General features: G+C 47.0%; 1 protein-coding gene across 4 annotated transcripts in view; it reads left to right on the top strand.

Annotated features, from left to right (window-relative positions):
* DPP3 (dipeptidyl peptidase 3) overlaps nucleotides 1-22,413 on the top strand; it is a 33,721-nt gene that overhangs the window by 4,986 nt on the left and 6,322 nt on the right. For all 4 annotated transcript variants that reach the window (XM_055311876.1, XM_055311870.1, XM_055311883.1 and 1 more), the window contains exons 3-16: nucleotides 8,053-8,142; nucleotides 8,690-8,827; nucleotides 9,408-9,482; nucleotides 10,099-10,192; nucleotides 13,099-13,229; nucleotides 13,342-13,472; nucleotides 13,550-13,608; nucleotides 16,663-16,857; nucleotides 17,058-17,170; nucleotides 17,485-17,577; nucleotides 18,930-18,992; nucleotides 19,095-19,219; nucleotides 19,339-19,459; nucleotides 20,539-20,718. In XM_055311876.1, coding sequence (XP_055167851.1) covers nucleotides 8,053-8,142; nucleotides 8,690-8,827; nucleotides 9,408-9,482; nucleotides 10,099-10,192; nucleotides 13,099-13,229; nucleotides 13,342-13,472; nucleotides 13,550-13,608; nucleotides 16,663-16,857; nucleotides 17,058-17,170; nucleotides 17,485-17,577; nucleotides 18,930-18,992; nucleotides 19,095-19,219; nucleotides 19,339-19,459; nucleotides 20,539-20,718 — 1,608 coding nt within the window. The remainder of the gene's footprint in view (nucleotides 1-8,052; nucleotides 8,143-8,689; nucleotides 8,828-9,407; nucleotides 9,483-10,098; nucleotides 10,193-13,098; nucleotides 13,230-13,341; nucleotides 13,473-13,549; nucleotides 13,609-16,662; nucleotides 16,858-17,057; nucleotides 17,171-17,484; nucleotides 17,578-18,929; nucleotides 18,993-19,094; nucleotides 19,220-19,338; nucleotides 19,460-20,538; nucleotides 20,719-22,413) is intronic.

Genomic DNA, 22,413 nt, shown 5'->3' with positions numbered 1-22,413 from the left:
TGAAATAAGTGATGCAAGTAATGATGCAAGGGAGAGGAGACAGGAATTAGAATTATTTTGTTATGAGGTACACTACCCATGAGGCAGTATAGTGTTATATGAAAGTACACTTGGATTAGTTATAAAGGCATATTGCAAAATCTAGGGCAAACACTGAAAAGTAAAAATGTATAACTGACAGCTAAGAAAGGAGACAAAATGGACTTATGTAAAAGCTCAGTTAAAACTACAAAAGGAAGAAAAAGAATAGAAGACAAAAAATAGGAACAAAGAACAAGGACACAAATAGAAAACAGCAACAAAGATGGTAGATACTAATCCTACCATATCAGTGATCATTTTTTTTTTTTTTATCAGTGATCACTTTGAACATCAGTGGTCTACATGTTCCAATTTAAAGACAGATATAATCAGAATGGATCAAAAAACAAGACCGAAATATTTATTGTCTACAAGAACCTACTTAAATAGAAAGACACATAAATTAAGAGTAAATGCATAGAAGGATGTTTGGGTGGCTCAGTGGTTGAGTGTCTGCCTCTGGCTCAGGGCGTAATCTTGGGTCTGGAGATAGAGTCCTGCATTGGGCTCCCTTCAAGGAGCCTGCTTCTCCCTCTTCTACTTGCTTCTCTCTCTCTGTCTCTCATGAATAAATAAATAAAATCTTTTTTTTAAAAAAAGTAAATGGGTAGAGAAAGATATACCATACCAACACTAATCAAAAGAAAGTGGGGGGATCCCTGGGTGGCGCAGCGGTTTGGTGCCTGCCTTTGGCCCAGGGCGCGATCCTGGAGACCCGGGATCGAATCCCACGTCGGGCTCCCGGTGCATGGAGCCTGCTTCTCCCTCTGCCTATGTCTCTGCCTCTCTCTCTCTCTCTCTCTCTGTGACTATCATAAAGAAATAAAAATTTAAAAATAAAAAACAACAACAACAACAACAAAAAAAAAAACAAAACAAAGTGGGAGTAGCTATATTAATTTTGCAAATTTCAGAGCCTGGAGAGTTATCAGGGATGAAGAGGGCATTACATACAATAAAAGAGTCAGTTCTCCAAGAAGACAACAGTTTTTAACGTGTATGTGTCTAACAGAGTATCAAAATATTTGAGACAAAAACTGATACAACTGCAAGGAGAAATAGATGAATCTACTACTACAGTTGGGAGACTGTAGCATCATTCTAGCAGACAGATCTAGCAACAGAAAATCAGTAAGGACCTAGTTGAACTCAACAACACCATCAATCAACTGGATATCATGCATATCTATAGTCTACTTCATCCAACAACAGCAGGATATGTATTCTTGAGCTCATATGGAAGGTCCACGAAGAGAGACCACATTCAGGTCTATAAAACACATACCTTAATAAATTTAAAAGAATGGGAGTAATACAATATCTGCTCTTAGATGAAAATGGAATTAAATTAGAAATCAATAACAGAAAAATATCTGGAAAATCCCCAAATACTTGGAGATTGAACAACATACTTCTAAATAGCACATGGGTCAAAGAAGAAATCTCAGGAGAAATTTAAAAATATTTTGAACTAAGGGGTGCCTCGGTGGCTCAGTCAGTTAAGTGACCAACCTTTGTTCTCAGCTCAGGTCTTTTTTTTTTTTTTAATTTTTATTTATTTATGATAGTCAGAGAGAGAGAGACGCAGAGACATAGGCAGAGGGAGAAGCAGGCTCCATGCACTGGGAGCCCAATGTGGGATTCGATCCTGGGTCTCCAGGATCGTGCCCTGGGCCAAAGGCAGGCGCCAAACCGCTGCGCCACCCAGGGATCCCTCAGCTCAGGTCTTGATCTCAGGGTCATGAGTTCAAGCCCCACGTTGGTCTCCACACTGGGTGTGGGGCCTACTTAAAAAAATATATTTTGGGGGATCCCTGGGTGGCCCAGCGGTTTAGCACCTGCCTTTGGCCCGGGGTGTGATCCTGGAATCCCGGGATTGAGTCCCACGTCAGGCTCCTGGCATGGAACCTGCTTCTCCCTCCTCCTGTGTCTCTGCCTCTGTCTCTCTCTCTGTCTCTCTCTCTCTACGTCTATCACGAATAAATAAATAAAGGGGGGCACCTGGGTGGTCCAGTTGGTTAAGCATCCAACTCTTGGTTTCAGCTCAGGTCATGATTGCAGGGTTGTGAGACTGAGCCCTACATCAGGCTCTGGGCTTACAACAGAAGCTGCTTAAGACTCTCCTTCTCCCTCTGCTTCCCCCACCCACATGCTCTCTCTCTCTCTCAAATAAATAATAAATAATAATAATAATAAATTAATATATATATATTTTGTGTATATATATATATACATAATACACACACATAAACAAACATATATATACATACACACATAAAAATATATACACATATATTTTTTGAGCTAAAATGAAAATACAACTTGTCAAAATTTGTGGGATGCAGCAAAAGCACTGCTTAGAGGGAAATTTATAGCATTGAAGCATATTAGAAAAGAAGAAAGGTCTAAAATCAATCATCTGTTTTCACCTTAGGATAAAAAAGAAGAGCGAATTAAATACAGAAGAAAAGAAAAAGAATTAGAGCAGAAATCAATAACATTGATAACAGGAAATCAGTAGGGAAAATTAATGAAGCCAAATCTGGTTCTTTGAAAAGATCAGCAAACCTGATATCTTAGTCTGTTTGGGCTGTTATAACAAAATACCACTTGAGGGCAGCTGGGGTGGCTCAGCGATTTAGCGCCGCCTTCAGCCCAGGGCCTGATCCTGGAGACCTGGGATCTAGTCCCACGTCGGGCTCCCTGCATGGAGCCTGCTTCTCCCTCTGCCTGTGTCTGCCTCTCTCTCTCTCTCTCTCTCTCTGTCTCTCATGAATAAATAAATAAAATCTTAAAAAAAAAATACCACTTGAGTGGCTTATAAAGAGAAATTTATTTCTCAGAGTTCTGGAGACTGAAAATCCAAGAGCATGGTCCAGTTTGCAAACTGTTAACTTCTCCCTGTGTCCTATCATGGTGGAATGGGTGAACTAGCTCTCTGGTGTCTCTTATAAGGGCACTAATCCCAATGGTGAGGGCTCTTACCCTCATGACCTAACCACCTCCCAAGGGCCCCACCTTCTAATACCATCACTTTAGGGGTTAAAGTTCAATGTATGAATTGGGGTGGGGAACACAAACATTCAGACCGTCATGATTGATTAGCCTCTAACCAATCTAAGGGATAAAGAGAGAAGTCATAAACTATTAATGTCAGAAATGAAATTTGAGACATCACTATAAATCCCATGGGGGGGATCCCTGGGTGGCGCAGCGGTTTGGCGCCTGCCTTTGGCCCAGGGCGCGATCCTGGAGACCCGGGATCGAATCCCACATCGGGCTCCCGGTGCATGGAGCCTGCTTCTTCCTCTGCCTGTGTCTCTGCCTGTCTCTCTCTCTCTCTCTGTGACTATCATAGATAAATAAAATTAAAAAAAAAAAATCCCATGGGGATTAAAGAATTTGAGTCAGTAATTAATAACCTTCCCAAACAGAAAGTACCAGGCTCATATGGGTTCACTAGTAAATTATTCCAAACATTTCAGGATATTATGACAGTTCTCTATGATCCCTTTCAAAAGAGAGAAACGGGTACCTAGTTGGCTCAGTCAGTTAAGTGTCTGCCTTCAGCTCAGGCCATGATCCTGGAGTCCCAGGATTGAGCCCTGCATTGGGCTCCCTGCTCAGCAGAGAGTGTGCTTCTCCCTTGACCCCTCACCCCGCTTGTGCTCTCTCTTTCACTCTCAAATAAATAAATAAAATCTTTAAAATAGAGAGAGGAACAGAGGAAATCCTTCCTAATTTATTCAATGAAGCTAACATTATCCTAATTCCAAAACCAGATAAAGGCATTACAAGAAAACTACAGACCAATATCTCTCTTTTACATAGATGAAAAATCCTCAACAAAATATTAGCAAATCAAATCCAACAATGTATAAAAAAACTATACACCACGACGAAGTGGATTTACTCTGGGTGTGCAAATCGGGTTCAACATTTGAAAATAAATAATTCATCATGTCAACAAGCTAAAGAAGAAAACCATGTGATCATATCAATAGATGCAGAAAAAACATTCGACAAAATCCAGTATTTTAGGAATAGAGGGAAGCTTCCTCAACTTGATAAAGATAAAGCCTATCTATAAAAAACCCTATAGCTAAAAACAAAAACTTATAGCTAACATCATATTTAATGGTAAAAATCTCAAAGATTTCCTACTAAGATTAGGAACAAGGCATGGAAGTCCCCTACCACTGCTTTTCAGCATTGTACCAGAAGTCCTACCTAATGCAATAAGGCAAGAACAGGAAATAAAACATGCAGATTGAGAAGGAAGACACAAAACTGTCTTTGTTCACAGAAAACATGATTGACCATCTTTGCACAAAATCCAAAAGAACTGGCCAAAAAATTCCTGGAACTCATAAGCAGTTATAGCAAGGTTGCAGGGTACAAAGTTAATATACAAAAGTCCATTGCTTTTAATATACCAGAAAGGAACAAGAAGAATTTGAAATTAAAACCATAATACCATTTCTAATAGCACACAAGAAAGTGGAATATATAAGTTAAAAAATACAAAACAAAACAAAAAAATACAAAACATATATAAAACTATGAGGAAAACTACAAACCTGATGAAAGATATCAAAGAACTAAATAAATGGAGAAACCATGTTCATAAATAGGAAGATTTAGTATTGTCAAGATATTAGTTCTTCCCAACTTTATCTATAGATTCAATGCAACGTGAATAAAAATCCCAGCTAGTTATTTTATTCTCAACACAATATTGGGGAAAGAGTGAAGAAGAATAAAGTTGGAGGATCAGCACCATTCACTATAGACTTACTATAAAGCTATAGTAAATCAAGACGGTATGGTGTTGGCCAGAGGACAGACAAATCAATCAACGGAATAGACCAGAAATAGACCCCCATAAATTCAGCCAACTGGTCTTTGACAAAGGAGCAAAGCAACAAAATGGAGTAAAAATTGTCTTTTCAGCAAATGGTTCTGGAATAACTGGATATCCACATTAAAAAAAAAAAAAAAAAGAAAGAGAGTCTAGATCAGATGTGAACCTTACATCTTTCAAAAATCAATTCAAAGTGGATCACAAAAAAAAAACACAAAAACACACACACACAAAAAAAAAAACAACAAAGTGGATCACAGATTTATTTACTTTTATTTTTTTTAATTTTTATTTATTTATGATAGTCAGAGAGAGAGAGGCAGAGACATAGGCAGAGGGAGAAGCCGGCTCCATGCACCGGGAGCCCGACGTGGGACTCGATCCGGGGTCTCCAGGATCGCGCCCCAGGCCAAAGGCAGGCGCCAAACCGCTGCGCCACCCAGGGATCCCTTTTTTTAAAATTTTTATTTATGATAGTCACAGAGAGAGAGAGAGAGAGATTTTTTTTTTTAATCTACGATAGTCACACACACACACACACACAAAGAGAGAGAGAGGCAGAGACACAGGCAGAGGGAGAAGCAGGCTCCATGCACCGGAAGCCCGACGTGGGACTCGATCCTGGGTCTCCAGGATCGCGCCCTGGGCCAAAGGCAGGCGCCAAACCGCTGCCCCACCCAGGGATCCCTGGATCACAGATTTAAATGTTAAATACAAAACTGTAAAATTCCCAAAAGATAACATAGAAAATCTAGATGACCTTGGATATGGAGATGACTTTTTAGGTAGAAGTCCAAATATAATCCTTAAAGAAATAATTGATAAGCTGGGCTGCAATGTCATTATTTTAAAAGATTTTATTTATTTAAGAGAGAGAGAGAACACAAGCAGGGGGAGGGCAGTGGAAGAGGGAGAAGCAGGCCCTCCACTAACCAGGGAGCCTGATGCAGGGCTCCATCATGACCTAAGCCAAAGGCAGACACCCAACTGACTGAGCCAGCCAGGTCCCCTAGACTTCAATGTAATTTAAATGTTCTGCTTTGTGAAATAGACTGTCAAGAGAATGAAAGTCAAGCCACAGAAAAAATATTTGCAAAAGATGTATTTGATAAAAGACTATTAGCCAGAATATATATAAAGAACTCTTAAAATTCAACAATAAGAAAACAAGCAACCCAATTAAGTAGGCCAAGACTGTAACAGATACTTTACCAAAGAAGATATACAAATGGCAAATAAGTGTTTGAAGACATGTTCCACATCATATGTCATTAGGGAATTACAAATAAAAATAATGAGACAACCACTACACACCCATTACTTTGCCAAAATCCAAGGCACTGACAACATCCAGATGGTGTTACGGATGTGGAACAACAGGAATTCTTGTTCATTGCTGGTGAGAATGCAAAATTATACAGCTACTGTGGAAGGTAGTTTGACAGTTTCTTGCAAAAGAAACCCACTCTTACTATGTGATGTGATCCAGCAATCATGCTCCTTGGTATTTACTGAAGTGAAATCTTGAGGTAAAGACTTATGTCCACACAAAAACCTGCACGTGGATGTTTGTAGCAGCTTTATTCATAATTGCCAACAGTGGGAGCAACCAAGATGTCCTTCAGTAAGTGAATTGACAAATTTGGTCCATCTAGACAATGGAATATTATTTGGTGCTAGAAAGATATGAAGTATCAAGCCATGAAAAGAGATGAGGAAAGTCAAATGCATATTAGTAAGTAAAGGAGCCACTCTGAAAAGCCTACATACATTTAATTCTAAGTATAGGATATTCTGGAAAAGACAAAACCATGGAGATAGTAAAAAAAAGATCAGTGGTTGCCAGGCATTGAGAGGGATATATAGGGCAGTGAAACTACTCCATAGTACAGAGTAATGTATCTACATAATAGTGGGTATATGCCATCCATTTGTCTAAACCCATAAAACGTACAACACCAAGAGTGAACCCTAACGTAGACTATGGTCTTTGGGTGATGATGTGTCTGTGTAGGTTTATCACTTGTAACAAATGTGTCACTCCAGTGGGAGATGTTGATAATAGGGAGGGCTGTTCGTGTGGGGGCACAGGGGTACATGGGAAATCTGTATACTTTTTGCCCAGTTTTGCTGTAGATCTAAAATTCTCAAAAAAAAAAAATAATAAAGTCTATTTTTAAAAAGAGTTCTAGGCTCCCATAATTGAAAAGTCTAGAGCTAGGGCAGGATTCAGTCATGGCTGGATTCAGGGGCTCAGTGATAGCATTTTTTTTTTTAAGATTTTATTTATTTATTTATTCATGAGAGACACACAGAGAGAGAGAGGCAAAGACAGGTAGAGGGGGAGCAGGCTCCCTGGGGAGCCTGATGCAAGACTTGATCCCAGGACCCGAGGATTACTCTCAACCACTGAGCCACCCAGGTGCCCCAGTGATAGCATTTTGATGCAGTCTTATCTCTCAGCTTTGCTTTCTTTCCTCACTCCAGTAGGGGAGGTCGAGGGACTCCAAGCTCGATGATCCCTAGTATAGAAACAGGCTCTCTGCCACTAGGAAATTGCCTGGATAGGGCTCCTACTGTCTGGCTTGAGCCTGTGCCTACCCCTGGAGTCAGAGAAGGGAGATCCCCCTCCTTCCCAAGAGGAAGATTGAAGTCTTGTTGCCAGAGGAAGGGAGAATAAGTTTTGGGCCTGCAAAAGCTGTAGAGCAGATGATCAAGGTCCCACCCGGTCTAACATTTGATGCTTCCAATGCCAGCTGCCCGCCTTGTGGGGGCTTTCTGCAGAAGGAGGCAGAGGCAGTTTTTACACTTCAGAGGTCATATGGAATGGCCGTGAGTAGCTGAGAGGGTGCTGGGCATAGCAGGAACAGGGTGGCTGTGTTTGGGAGCTACCGAGAAGACCAGTTTGGCTGGACAATGGGCATGTGAAGATTGGTCTATGAAAGTATATTGAGGCCAGACTGGAGCCTCCCAGGATCTGAGTCCTGCCCCCAGATTTCCCAGCCTCACCTATACTGGTTCCTCCAGGTGTTAACATCTTAGGAGGGAATCTCCCTGGAGTTGGGGGAAGCTGTGCTTCTGTGTCTCTGATGTCCACCTCCCCCTAGGCATTCCTGGTATATGCTGCGGGTATCTACTCCAACATGGGCAACTACAAGTCCTTTGGCGACACCAAATTTGTTCCTAACCTGCCCAAGGTGAGTTGGGAGAGTGCCGGGGAAAGTAAGGAATTTGGGGCTGGCAGGATGGTAGTGGGGGCCTAAACGGAGGGAACCTTGACCCTGCCACTGCCATGCTCCTCGCATATAATGGAAAAACAGTGTTTCTTCTTGACTGTGCTGACCTGAGGGCATCCAAGGGAGGGATGTGGAAGTGCTCTGGGAACATGAAGTGCTTGCAGAAATGGAACCTGGTCATCACGGGGGATGGTGGAGAGGCCCAGGTATGGAGAGTCCCTCACTGGGACTGTGGCACTCGAGCCTATCTGGGGCAGAGGCAGTTCTTACACCTGGGCTTCCCGCACTAACTGTATACACAAGTTGCCTGGCCATCTTGTTGAAATGCAGTTTCTGACTTAACGGTTCTGTAGTGGGGCCTGAGGTTCACCATTTCTTGAGCAACACCGATGCTGCTAGTCCATCTGTCACACTTTGAGCCAGGTCTCAGACTGTGGGAGAAGAGCTGGGGGCTGGATGTGGAGGATCCAGAAGACAGGTTTGGGTGCTATGGCCTTTTTCCCTGCAGGAGAAGCTGGAACGAGTGATCCTGGGGAGTAAGGCAGCTCAGCAGCACCCGGAAGGAATCAGGAGCCTCTGGCAGACCTGCAGGGAGCTCATGTTCTCTCTGGAGCCCAGGCTTCGACACCTCGGGCTGGGGAAGGAGGTGAGGCCCCCAACCATACGGAGTGTGCAGGGCATCCTTTGAAGTCACCTGGCATGGAGGGGAGGGTACCGGGTACTGGGCAGGGACGCAGTGGGCTTTGGCTCACACTCTTGAGGCAAAGCTGCCCCCCAACACGGGCTTCAGTTTTGTCATTTGTAAACTATGAAGCAAGTTGGATGGAATACTTCCTGAATGCCTTTCTGGTTCTGACATCCTAGGGAGGTGTATGCAGAAGGGAAGGAGAGAAGAGCTGAGCTGAGAGTTAGAGGGAACTGAGGAGGGGAAGATGGGCCAGGAGGGATCCCAGGCTTCCCGCCTCTGGAAGCTATCTAGCAACTGCCTGTTGTGAGGGCCATGGCAAGCCTTCAGGGTGGGCCAGCCCAGGAAAGGCTGGAGCAGAGCTGCAGGGAGGCTAGAGATGGGCCTCTGTTTGTGATTTGTGTTACAGTTTTTTCCCCTGGAAACAGATCGAGGAGGCAGGGTGGGGGATGCTGGGAGGGGGTACAGGAAGCAGGGGGCTGGGGGTAGTGTGTCTTGACCCTAGCAGTTCCTCCTTTCCATCTGTCCCCTTCCCTGACAGGGAATCACTACCTACTTCTCTGGGGATTGTACCATGGAAGATGCCAAACTGGCTCAAGACTTTCTGGACTCACAGGTTTGAGGGTTGGAATATTGGTTTGATGGGGCCCCCTTGCCATTGGCACCCACTCCTGGGTCTCAGCTTGGGTCCAGAGACACAGCATTTTGGGTGTTTGAAGTAGAAAAGACTAGTCTTAGAATCATTGTCTAAGAGCTGGCATGGCTCCAGTGAAGACGTGCCCATGTGTGCCAGTGATAGAGCTGCTCCCAGGCTGAAGGCCTCATGACAGCCTCAGGGCAGGATGGTGCAGAAGATTAGAGCTGCTTCCGGTTGGGCCCTGGGTCTGGGCCCTAGACTCCTAGGGTCTGCTTCCCAGCAGCTGTGTAACCAGTTTCCACGTCTGCTGCCTCACGTGGCCCTGGGTTAGCCGAGAGCGTGTAGTGCTTGACACAGGGGAGTCAGCACTTAGTAAAAGTTAGGGCTCAGCATATGGAGTAGAGTGGGAAAGCCTGGCCTGGCCTGCCCACCTGCCCTCTCCCCATCACAGTGGACTTAGCCAGGTTCCCCCAGAGGCTCCAGCCTGCTTTGCCTCTGTACCTTCCTTCCCTGGTGTGGACCCCTTTTCCTCCCACCTTGCAGCCCGTTCTGGACTTACTCTCCTTCCCCAGACCTCTGCCCTGGTCTCTTCTAGAACCTCAGTGCATACAACACACGACTCTTCAAGGGTGTCAGCGTGGATGGGAAGCCCTGCTACGAGGTGCGGCTGGCTTCTGTGCTTGGCATGGGTGAGCTGCCTCACACACCCCTTCTAGTCCTGGGCCCAGGAGGGTTGGTGGGTTCTGCAGGGAGTAACAGTCATAATAGTTACAGGACATATTGACTGCAGACTTACTGGTCACTGTGTTCATGATGTGCTCTGTGCATGGTGGTACCTATGAGGGGACCCTAGCCCTGGGGCTGGCCATGACAGCAAAGATACAGGGGAAGTACAAGGACAGAGAGAGAGGTTCCATGCCACTTGGAGGGTGTTACTGCTGCGAGCCTCTGATGGTCCCTATCCTTCAGGTAGTGGCACAAAACACAATAATCCATGTGAATAATGGGAATAGAGGCTGGGCCATATGCCCCATAACAGGCTAGAAGTCCAAACTGCGCATCAGTGAGGGCTTCCTGGAAGAGGTAACCATATGGATTTTTGGAGGTTCAGGACCTAGAAAGGTAGAGATGGCGAATGTCCTAAAGTCTGCTTCCTGAATATCTCTCAAAGAGCCCTCCAAGGGCTCTATCATTCAGAACTCTTCATAAGTGAAGAGTCTATTGCATATTTGCCTAAACCAGAAGGGGACTTAACAGACTTCGGTAATTAAGAAGCCTAGAGTAGGATGGCTTCAAGCACAGCTGGACCCAGCTGCTCGGACAGTATTCTGAGGAATTTCTCTCTCTCTGTCTCTTGGCTCCATTCTCTGACTTTATCCATGGCATGTTCCTCCCACACAGGGCCTGATAGTCAGTTACCAGCCTGGCCACCCAAGCAGTAAAAGGGTCCTTTCCTCCCAGAAGTTCCTTCAATAAGGTGTGGGAGTGGCTCTAGTTTCTCTATTTTGGATCCCATATTTATCTGTGAACTAATCCCTGTGGTCAAGGCACAGATAGATCTCTGATTGTCTGGACCCTGATCCCAAAACTGTCTCAGAGCCAGGTGATGAGGCCAGCCCCTCCCACTCACCTGAACTGGAGGAGCTGGCAGCAGGGGATTCTCAGAGGAAAATCAGGGTCTGTTACCAGGTGAGAGGGAAATGTATGCAGTGTAGAAAGAAATATCCAGGCCCTATGAGGACCTTTTGCAACCTGGCCCTCCTTTTCTACCTCCCACCCCCTAGCCTCATAACCTTGCTCACCTCCCACTTAGACTCTGCCCCAGCCATGCTCAGCAGCTTATAATCCCTCAGAAACCCCGTGTTCTCACATACGCTGTCTAGGACTTTGATGGTCTGTCTGTTCCCCTTTCACCTTGAAGTCCTCTTACTGCCTACACATTCATGTGATGGACACCTACTCATCCTCTAGACCATCCTAGGGCATCACTTATTCTATGACATTGCCCTGTCTTTCCATGACTTTCCTTCTCTTTTCCCATCAGCATACCCAGTAATGTCCCAGATTTGTTGTTTTGGACTACAGGCTCCTCAAGAGGAGGAAGGGTGTGTTTCATTGACCACTGTCTCCCCAGTGGCTAGCACTTGGTAGAAACTCAGATATTTGGTGTGGGAATAGATAAAGATGGCATCAGCACTTCTGGTGGAGGGAATGGTGTGAGCCCAGAGCACGGTGGAGGGAAAGTTTAGGGATTGGCAAGTCATTTGATTTGACTAAGGAAGGGGATATTGGGTTCATGGGAATAGGAATAGATCACACTGGAAAATAAGCCAAGCCTATACTTACATATACTCTACTATGTATAGGATACACACTCTCAAGTGTGGCTCTGGAGCCAAGCTGCCTGAGCGTACCTGTTGTGTCTTCTACTGCTGTGTACAATGCCCCCCAAATTTAGGGATATAAACCCACCTCTTCATGCTCACAGACTCTGTGGGTCAAGAATTTGGATGGGGCACGATAGGAACAGCTTGTGCCTGGTGACAATATCTGAGATCTCCAAAGAGTTGGAGGCTGGGTTGTTACCAGCCCCCGGGGACTGGAAACACCTTCAGGCTTGCTCACTCACTGGTGGAAGATGGTAGCTGTCAGCTGGGACATCAGCAGGGGCTAGGGGCCAAAACACCTCATGTGGCTTCTTCACATTGCTCGTGTTGTCTGGCCTCCACGAGTGGGCATTCCAAGAGAGCCAGGCAGAAGCTGTGTCACCATTTATGATCTGGCATCAGCAGTCATGTGGCATCACTTCTGCTAGAGTCACAGCCTGCCCACCTTCAAGAGGAGGGAAAAGAGCCTTCACATCCTGATGGGGGATGTCACATTGGGAGGTGGGGAGAGACTCTGGTTATATTTTTTCTTTTAAAACATAACCTAGAAGTATGTCCTACTGTTCAGTGACAACAGGCAAAATGCAAGAAATCACCACAAATTGAGTGGCATAAGACAACATAAATTTCTTCTGTTGCTGTTCTGGAGGTCCAAAGTCTGAAACAAGACTCCAGTTCCTTCTGGAAACTCCAGAAGGGGAATCTATTTCCTTGCCTCATTCGGCTTTAGTGTCTAGAGGCAGCCTGCTTTCCTTAGCTCATGTCCCCTTCTTCACTTCTCTTCAACATATTCTCTCATTTCATCTTCTACTTCCCATTCACCCTCTTATCACCTGATAAGGCTCCTTATATTTCAGGGATGACTGTCTTTCTAAATACAGTTTGCCACCCTAGGTTTGAATCCTGCTCTGCCACTTACTGCCCATGTGACCTTTGGAAACTTACTTCTCTGTGACTTTGTTTCCCCATCTGTAAAATGGAGATAACTCCCCCTAGAGTTGATGTGAGGCTTAAATGAATTAGCTGACGTAAAGCCCTTAGAATATTTCCTATTATGTTATATGCGTATTTTTCGAAAATGAAAATTTCTACTAACTTCGGTAGGCCATGGAGAGTCATTGAAGATCTTAGAGTAAGAGTGTCACGGTGAGAAGTTTGCTGGGGTGTCTTACACTAGCCTTTTCCCTGAGCAAACCTTCTTCCCTCAGAGCCCACTCTGCATTCTGAAATGACTTCCAAGCTGAAGAACTATGAATTCCAGGGGTGCCATTTCCAGGTGACTCGGGGAGACTATGCGCCTATTCTCCAGAAGGTGGTGGAGCACCTGGAGAAAGCCAAGGTAGGGGTGGCTGGGGGCTGAGGTGTGCAAGCTCCAGATCCCTCTGGGCTGCAAAGACAGGTGTTGGGATGCATGGGTGGCCTCAGGCTGACCCACCCCTGCTCTCTCCCAGGCATATGCAGCCAACAGCCGGCAGGAACAGATGCTGGCTCAGTACATAGAAAGTTTCACCCAGGGCTCCATTGAGGCCCACAAGAGGGGCTCCCGCTTCTGGATACAGGACAAAGGCCCCATCGTGGAGAGGTGAGGCACCAGCCTTCACCCCAACTGTCCCCTCCTCCTGCCTGCCCCTCTTCCATCTCTGTTCTTTGCTCCCCCAGTTACATCGGGTTCATTGAGAGCTACCGAGACCCCTTTGGTTCCCGTGGAGAGTTTGAAGGTAACTCCTGGAAGGAGGGTGGTCAGCTTACAGACCCTTATCCCAATGTCCCCTGTGGGCTCTCCCCTCGCTTGGCAATAATAATATAGGTAACCAGAACCACTGTTGTTGGTTTACTGGATACTGGGCACTTAGCTATAGTAGTTCGTTTGGACACTGTCCTCCCATGACAGTTGCTATCCACACTTTACAGAACTGGTGACTTAGGGATGGCTGGTGGGTGGCCAAGCCAGGCACCTTGGCTCTGAGCCACTTTGCTGTGCTGCCTCTGCTGTCTGATGTGGACACAGGCAACAGTCGTCCCAAGCCCAGCTTTGGCTGTGTGACCTCCCAGCTGTGTAAACCCCACATCTGAGCATCAGTCACTCCCTTCTGGGTGTCTTGGGAAGTGAGGCATTTATAGCTCTATATAAAAACAATTATGGGATAACACATATAATTATGCAGGCTGCTTAGCACAAGCCAGGTACATAAAAGGTCCTGGGTGAATGGGAGAATAATTAACATCATGACTGTGAACTTGACTTGCCTGCTGTCATCCCAAGGGCAGGTGGGAGGCCTGCCCATACCCCCACAGGATTCACCTGTGCAAGGCAGGGAATCCAGCCTGAGGATTTAGACTTCTGTGCCAAGCCTTATCCTCCTCAGCCCCTGGAGATAGAGTCTGGAGTATCCAACTACTAGAAGCCAGAGAGATTAGCTTGGGAAGAGAGAGGAAAGCCCTGGCAACTGGTGGGGGGCTTAGATCTGAGACTATAAATGCAGGCCCAGGGTGCAGGTGATACAGGGCCCAGAGGGGAGGAACAGGTTTGCACACCTGCAGCTTCCCTGCCTGGATCCTGATTCTCCAGGCCTCTCTTGAGGGCCAAGACCCCAGAACCTCCTAAGCAACCTTGATCTCAGAGGCTCCCCTCTTTACCTAACTCATTGTGGTTATTAGAAAAGTAGTCCAGGGGTACCAGGCCGTCTCATTCAGTAGAGCATATGACTCTTTTTTTTTTTTTAAGATTTATTTATTATTTATTTATTTGTTTATTTATTTATTTATTCATTCATTCATTCATTCATTCATTCATTCATGAGAGAGACAGAGAGAGAGGCAGAGACATAGGCAGAGGGAGAAGTAGGCTTTACACAGGAGCCCGATGTGGGACTCAATCCTGGATCCCCGGGATCACAACCTGAGCTGAAGGCAGCCCCCTAACTGCTGAACTACCCAGGTGTCCGAAGCATGTGACTCTTAATCCCAGGTTTGTGAATTCAAGCCCCACACTAGATGTAGAGATTACTTAAAAATAAAAAAAATAAAAAAAATTTTTAAAGGAAAAGTAGTCTATGTTCACGGTCACAGATTTTGAAAATAGATTTGAAAAAAAATCATCCATGATTGGACCCACCTCAAGGTTAAAATTGGGAATGTACATTGTGATTTTTATTTATTTGTTTATTTAAAGATTTATCTATTTATTTATTTTAGAGAGAGGATATGTGTGGGAGCAGGAGGAAGGACAGAGGAATAGAGAGAATCCACAAGCATACTGCCTACCTGAGTGTGAGCCTGACATGGGGCCCCATCCCAGGACCCTGAGATCATGACCTGAGCTAAAACCAAGAGTTGGCTGCTCAACCAACTGAGCCACCTAAGGCACCCGTTTTTTGTTTTTATATAAAGCTATAAATGCTTAAAAATGTGTGTGGGCATGATTTAAAAATCCATGTCTGTTGTAAGTAATTGGAATAGTGCAGAAGTATGTAGGATAAAATGTGAAATTTGTCCCCTGTGACAATTCCCTCCTGAGATCACCACAGTTTGCAGTTGAATACAGGTCTCCCCAGAGCTTTGTTTAAGCACACACACATGAAACTTTTAATTTGTCCAGGTAAAATAATCTGGACATAATCTCATTTTATGCTTTTTTCACTGAATATTTTAGATATCTTTTCATATTAGTAGGTATAGACCTACCATGTTCTTTTATTTTTACTTTTATTTTAAGTAGGCTCCATGCCCAATGTGGAACTTGAACTCATGACCCTGAGATCAAGGGTGTACCAACTGAGCCAGCCGTTTTTTTAAATAGCTGCGTAATATTATAATTTCTCATGACATTTGATATTTTACAACCCGACTAATACTTGCATGGTGTGCCATCATATAGCTGCCCCCTGATTTATTTAACCAGCCCCTGTGGTTGCTTTTTCTTCTCTGCTATTTTAATCGTCGTGTCTTCCTGACCTTGTATGTCAATTCCACCTGACCTGATATATCAATTCCACCTGACACAGGGAGGCTTTGCCAAGTCTAACCCTTGGCCAAGTTACTCCATTCTTTGTAAGAGCCTGACCAGGCAGTAGTTTAGGCCAGGCCTTTCCAAGGTATAGTTCATGCGGGGTTCACAGGAATTATACCATGAAGGGTTCAGTGCTAAGTAGCAGGAGGTCTTGCCTACAGGACTCTTCAGTGCTTCTAATATGCAATGTATATCAGAAATCTCTAAGAAGTTGGAAGTAGAGCATATAGTATTCAAACTTATTTAACCAGGAAGCTTTTTCTTTATGAAGGCTCTCATAGAAACTGCATCTTATGGAGTGCAACTTTGGAAACAAACAGAAGCTAGGTTTAACTGCATTAAACCTGAAAGGATCAGTCCCAGCCCTCCTATGTAGCAGCCATAGTCCCCACTTCACAAGCCAGATGCTCTAGCCATGCAGGATACTTCAGTTGCTCCCAAAAGAAGAACATATTTTTTGTTCATGTAGTCCCTTCCATGGGGAATCTGATCTTTGCCTACCATCCTCTATGTGCTCCCTCCCACCTCCTTTTAAGGTCCATCTCAGATGTTACCAGTGAAGCCTTCTCTTTGCATCCTGTCCACCCCAGGGACCTCTATGAAGGCAAGGCCAGGCCTGGGTCACTGTCCCACTGGCCAGCAAAGGGTGTTACATGCAGCAGACATTTAGTACCTGCATGATGGCTGGAGGGGTAGCAGAGTTGAGTGGGGGAGGGGACCCCTCAAAATCCTGCCAGCCCACAGCCCACCTCCCTCCCTACAGGCTTTGTGGCCATGGTGAACAAGGCCATGAGTGCCAAGTTTGAGTGTCTTGTGGCAAGTGCGGAACAGCTGCTGAAGGAGCTACCCTGGCCCCCAGCCTTCGAGAAAGACAAGTTCCTCACCCCTGACTTCACCTCCCTGGATGTTCTCACCTTCTCTGGCTCTGGCATCCCTGCTGGAATCAACATCCCCAACTGTGAGCTTCCTCAATCTGTGACAATAGCCCCTAGGCCTCCAGAGCCTCCATTTAGAGTTGCCCCTCCCCCTCCACACAGTGGCCCTGGCCATGTACCCCACTCAGTTCTCCATCCCAGCAGCATCCTCTGGTCTAGATTCCTTTGTCTGTGGCCCTTGATGTTTGCCCCTTCGCCCTGACTCCCTCCCCACCTTCTCCAGATGATGACCTGAGGCAGACGGATGGCTTTAAGAATGTGTCGCTGGGGAATGTGCTGGCTGTGGCCTATGCCACACAGCGGGAGAAGCTTACCTTCCTGGAAGAGGATGACAAGGTGGGCACTGACAGCCCAAGGGTTTGGGTCGGGCCTGGCCTGATAGCCGGCACAGGAAGGTGGAAGGCCCAGTGCAGGGAGAGGAAAGAGCAGGGCTGCCATCCCAGCTCAGCTACTTCCTGGCCTCATGGCCCTGTTACATGGCCTGTTTGCTCACCTGTCAAGCAGCAGAGGCAATCCCTTGCTCCAGGTTGTTGCAAGGATGAGATAGGCCAAGAGGTGCCCCTCATGGAGCCTAGCATGAAGGAGGCATTAGCTGGCCGCGGGGCTGTGGTGGGGCAGTGGGTAGCATGGATCTCTGCTTGTCTTGGTAGGACCTGTATATCCGCTGGAAGGGGCCCTCCTTTGATGTGCAGGTGGGACTGCATGAGCTGCTGGGCCATGGCAGCGGCAAGCTGTTTGTACAGGTGAGAAGTGTCTACAACTCCCCTCCCCCATGGTCAACCCCAGCCAGGTTGAAGCCACTTCTGTCTTTGCCTTCAGGGGCTTTGGGTTAAGTGGGGGAAATGGCCCCTGAAGGAAGGAAGTCCCTATATCACCCTCCCCCAAGCTGTCCCAGGAGCCCCAAGGGTGCAGAGCCCAAGGGACAGTCCAGCTGGGGTCTCCTGCACAGGAGGGTTGTTTGACTTAGGCCACAGAAGCCTGCCCTGGAGGTGACTCAGCACCAGGGACAGGGAGGCTGTGAGGGACAGTCTCTGGAGGCTCCCAGTCCGGAGGCTGCTTCATGGTCTGGCTTTGTACTACTATTCCCTGGAACCTGTACCTTTCCAGGTATTAATAGGGAGTGAGTCACATCTCCCCAGAACAGCCCCTACCTGCCAGCCCATCCGAGTGGCTGGAGCCCCTGTGACATCCATGCACAGAATATAAAGCAAACAGACAGCCTTCCTGCCAGGCTTAGAAGAGCCCTTTTTGGCCCCCTAGCACAGAGCTGCACAGATGAGATGACCAGAGGCAGGTGTGGCCAGGACATTAGAGAGAGCGGGGTTTTGGCTTGGGTCCCGCTTGCTGTGGGGTAGGGCACCTCACTGAGTTGGGAGGGTCAGGGGTCAGGAGGCTTCAGAGAGCAGCTAAAGGGGACAGCAGCCTAGCATTGGGCCTTGTCCAGGCTTAAAGCCACAGGGCAGTGGGGACAAATGTGGCCACTCCATGTCCTTGGATAAGTTAGTTCTCCTTCCTGAGCCTCAGTTGGCCCATCTGTAAAACAGGGACCCTGGCTCCTACCATATGGGCTATGATGAGGAATAAAAGCAAAGCCCTAGGGCTTGCCTGGCATAGTAGGCCCTCTGGAAATGGGTGTTACTGTCAAGAGATAGTGTGCATGGAGGTGATGTGCTCTGATTCCACTCTGTGGCTTGTAGTGTCTGAGCCTCATTCCCCTCCCACCCCCGTGAGGTGGGGTAGCAGAACCATGGCGGGGGGGGGAGGTTGTGAGGAATAAACGGATGGCACATAAAAGATGCTTGGCACATGGAGTAGTTAGTGAGGCTGATGCTTATTGGAGGTCGAGAATCACAGGCCATGGCCTCTGCCAGCATGGGGAGCAGCAACCAAGCTGCCAAGCTTTCTGGACCATCCACTGGTACATACCTGGGGTCTGGAGATCCCAGTCTGGGTTTTCATGGGGCTGGGGGCCAGGGTCACAGGACTCAGGTTTGGAGGCAGCAGCATGTGGATGGTGCTTGAATCCCTGGGCTGCAGTAATGGGCTGGGGCAGGCACCTTTCCCTCACTCGTCTCATGTCTTGACCATTCTGCAGGATGAGAAAGGAGCACTTAACTTTGACCAGGAGACCGTGATCAACCCAGAGACGGGTGAACAGGTGAGGGCAGCCTTGGCAGACACCCGAGGTGCTGGGGGTCTGGGCATGCCTGGGGTGGCAGCTGCCCCTAAGCCTACCTAATTCCTGGTCCTCGCCTCCCAGATTCAGAGCTGGTACCGGAGTGGGGAGACCTGGGATAGCAAGTTCAGTACCATCGCCTCTAGCTACGAAGAATGCCGGGCTGAAAGCGTGGGCCTCTACCTCTGCCTCAACCCGCAAGTGCTGGAGTATGAGCAACAGGCCGGGGCGGGGGGTGGGCCTCCCTTGTGGATGGAGGGCGTACTGGTGGGGGTCAGGACCCAGGCAGCCTCTGACTGCCCCTGCTGCCTCCCTGCCCCTTCCGCAGGATCTTTGGCTTTGAGGGGGCTGATGCAGAAGATGTGATCTACGTGAACTGGCTCAACATGGTTCGGGCTGGGCTGCTCGCCCTGGAATTCTACACCCCTGAGGCCTCCAGCTGGAGACAGGTAGGGACCAGCAGAGAGCCATCAGGGGGAGGACCGGCAGTGGAGTCCAAGGTCAGGATTCTAGGTGTAGAGATGGGACAACCATATCTACCTATAAGACCCGTGAACTGGATTTAATCCCAGACTCTAGTGCTTATGGGGGTAGGTCACACTGCTGTGAACTCAATGTCCCTGTCTGTGCAATGGGAGTAATAGTCTCCCTGCCCACCTCTGAGGGCAGATCAGCTGAGGTGATTTTACTACAACTGCTAATAACTGACCTGTGTCAGTGCTACACACAGTTCTAAGCACTTTACCTGAATTAACTCCTTGCTCCCAGTGTCAACCCCAGGAAACTATTATTACCTTCATTTTATAGATGAAGAAATTGAGGCACAGAGAAATTAAGTAACTTGCTGGTAAGCAGCACAGCCAGGATTCAAATCCAAGCAGTTTGCCTTCAGGCTAGGCTGCTCAGTTATGAGATGTCCTTTGGAAATAGAGTAAACAATAGGAATGTTTTTAAAGTTCATACAAGTATGTCTTGAGGGAATCTTACATCATCAAAATAACATGTTTTAGAGTCAAGAAACTGAGGTCTGAGTCTTTGCTCTCCCTTAACAGTTGTGTGATCCCAAACAAGTCATTTCACCTCTCTGGGCCTCTGTTTATCATCTGTAAACTGGGGTTCATGATGCCTACTTGGTCCCGCTGTGGAAAACAAACAAGATTGTAGAGGAGAAAGTGCTTGGTGACCTGGACTGTGGGGGGACCAAGGGGTATCTGCTATCATCAGGGAGGGGTTTGGAGCAGTAAAGGGCATGGTGGTTGGCAAGGGGGAAGCACAGGGTTCTCAGTCCTGCCTGGAAATGGCCTTCCTGTTTTCCAGGGCAGCCTGCCTTCCCCTTGTGAGCAGAGAGGGGAGGAAGAATTTAAGGGGAGAGGAATAAGTAGAGAAAGATCCACAGGGTGAGGGAGAATGAAATGATAAGAATAATTGACAAGGAGTGAGCACATATTATATTCAGGCTTTGGACCAAGCTTCTGATGTATCTTATCTCAGGGATGTAAATGATTCTTTTCTTGTTTGGCTCTGGCAGGCCCACATGCAGGCCCGATTTGTGATCCTCAGGGTCCTGCTGGAAGCTGGCGAGGGACTTGTTACTGTCACTCCCACCACAGGCGCTGATGGGCGCCCAGATGCTCGGGTCCGCCTCGACCGCAACAAGATCCGGCCTGTGGGCATGCCCGCCCTGGAGAGGTTCCTGAGGAAACTTCAGGTCAGTGGAGCCCTCTTACCTTCCCACCTCACCCTGTCTCTCCATCCTCTAGCACTGCCTCGTAGCCTTCTGATCATCCGTTCGTTCACTCATTCATTCATTGGACAAGTGTGTACACCGAGTGTGACCATGTGCCAGGCATGGTCTGGCATAAGCTATGAGCGGTTTCTTATGTTGTGGTGAACGTGTAAACAATAAGTGAATGAGATGATTTCAAGTCATGACAAGAGCTATAAAGACCCTAAAACTTGGTGATGCAATAGCAGGTGAAATTGGAGGGAAAAGGAATGTACAGCTTCCTTAGTCTGGGTGGTCAGGGAAGGCTTCTTGGAGGAGATGGAGTTTAAGCTGCAATTTGAGTGCCAGGCAGGAACCAGTATGAGAAGGTCTGTGAGCAGAAGAAACAGAAAGCATAAAGCATAAAGTGTGGGGACTGGAATGAACTTCATGAGTTGAGGGACAGAAGGAGGCCTGGAGCTTAGTAGGTGAAGGACAATGGTCAGTGTGGCTCTGGCTTCCCCCCCATGTAGGAATGCTTAGAGTCAGGACTTTTTGGGGTTTTGATGTCACTATTAACTAGCCATGTCATTGGGGCAACATATTCTGCCTTGCTGGGCCCTACTTTTCTTATCTAATTAATGGGATACATCTCCTGCCTCACCTGGCAGCAATCAAATGACACAACATATTGAGCAAATAGAAAGTTGTGTTATCCAAGCCAGTGTGACATGAGGTGTGGTCCATGGACGAGCAGCATCAGCCTCACTCAGAAGCAGGCTACATACAGATGCAGATTCCTGGGGATCGCCCCGGACCTGATTCAGAAATCATGAGAGTAGCGCCCAGGAATCTGCATGTTTACCTGCCTGCTGTGTGAGTCTGACACTCAGCAAAGTTTGAGAACCATTCAAAGGCCCCCTCTCCCTGTGCAGTACCTTCCATTGGAACTGGGTCCTGCCAGCTTTTTCAACTGATAGAAGGCCCAGTCTTCAACTCGGCAAATATCTCCATGATCATACTCCTACCTGTTTCCAGAAAGGATTTAAGGCATTTTTAAATAAAAGATGTGTTTGGCCTTTAAAGTAAAATAAAATTAGAAATTAAGAATTAGGGTGGCCCAGGTGGCTCAGCGGTTTAGTGCCGCCTTCAGCCCAGGGCCTGATCCTGAAGACCAGGGATCGAGTCCCACGTCAGGCTCCCTGCATGGAGCCTGCTTCTCCCTCTGCCTGTGTCTCTGCCTCTCTCTGTCTCTCTGTGTCTCTCATTAATAAATAAATAAAATCTTTAAAAAAGAAATTAGGAATTAGTAGATGCAGAGGTGCCTATGTGGCTCAGTCGGTTAGGTGTCCGACTCTATTTATTTATTTATTTATTTATTTATTTATTTATTTATTTATGATAGTCACAGAGAGAGAGAGAGAGGCAGAGACACAGGCAGAGGGAGAAGCAGGCTCCATGCACCGGAAGCCCGATGTGGGATTCGATCCCCGGTCTCCAGGATCGCGCCCTGGGCCAAAGGCAGGCGCCAAACCGCTGCACCACCCAGGGATCCCTAGGTGTCCGACTCTTGATTTCTGCTCAGGTCGTGATCTCAGGGTCCTGGGATCAAGCTCTGTGTTGGGCTATGAGCTCAGTGCACAGTCTGCTGAAGATTCATTCTCCTCCCTCCTCTGCTCCTCCTGCTCTCTCACTGTC

This window comes from Nyctereutes procyonoides, unplaced genomic scaffold (assembly GCF_905146905.1).
Source record: "Nyctereutes procyonoides isolate TBG_1078 unplaced genomic scaffold, NYPRO_anot_genome, whole genome shotgun sequence".
In the NCBI taxonomy this organism is placed as follows: domain Eukaryota; kingdom Metazoa; phylum Chordata; class Mammalia; order Carnivora; family Canidae; genus Nyctereutes; species Nyctereutes procyonoides.
The sequence above is the reverse complement of the archived record's forward strand: the minus strand, read 5'-3'. Positions and strand labels throughout refer to the sequence as shown.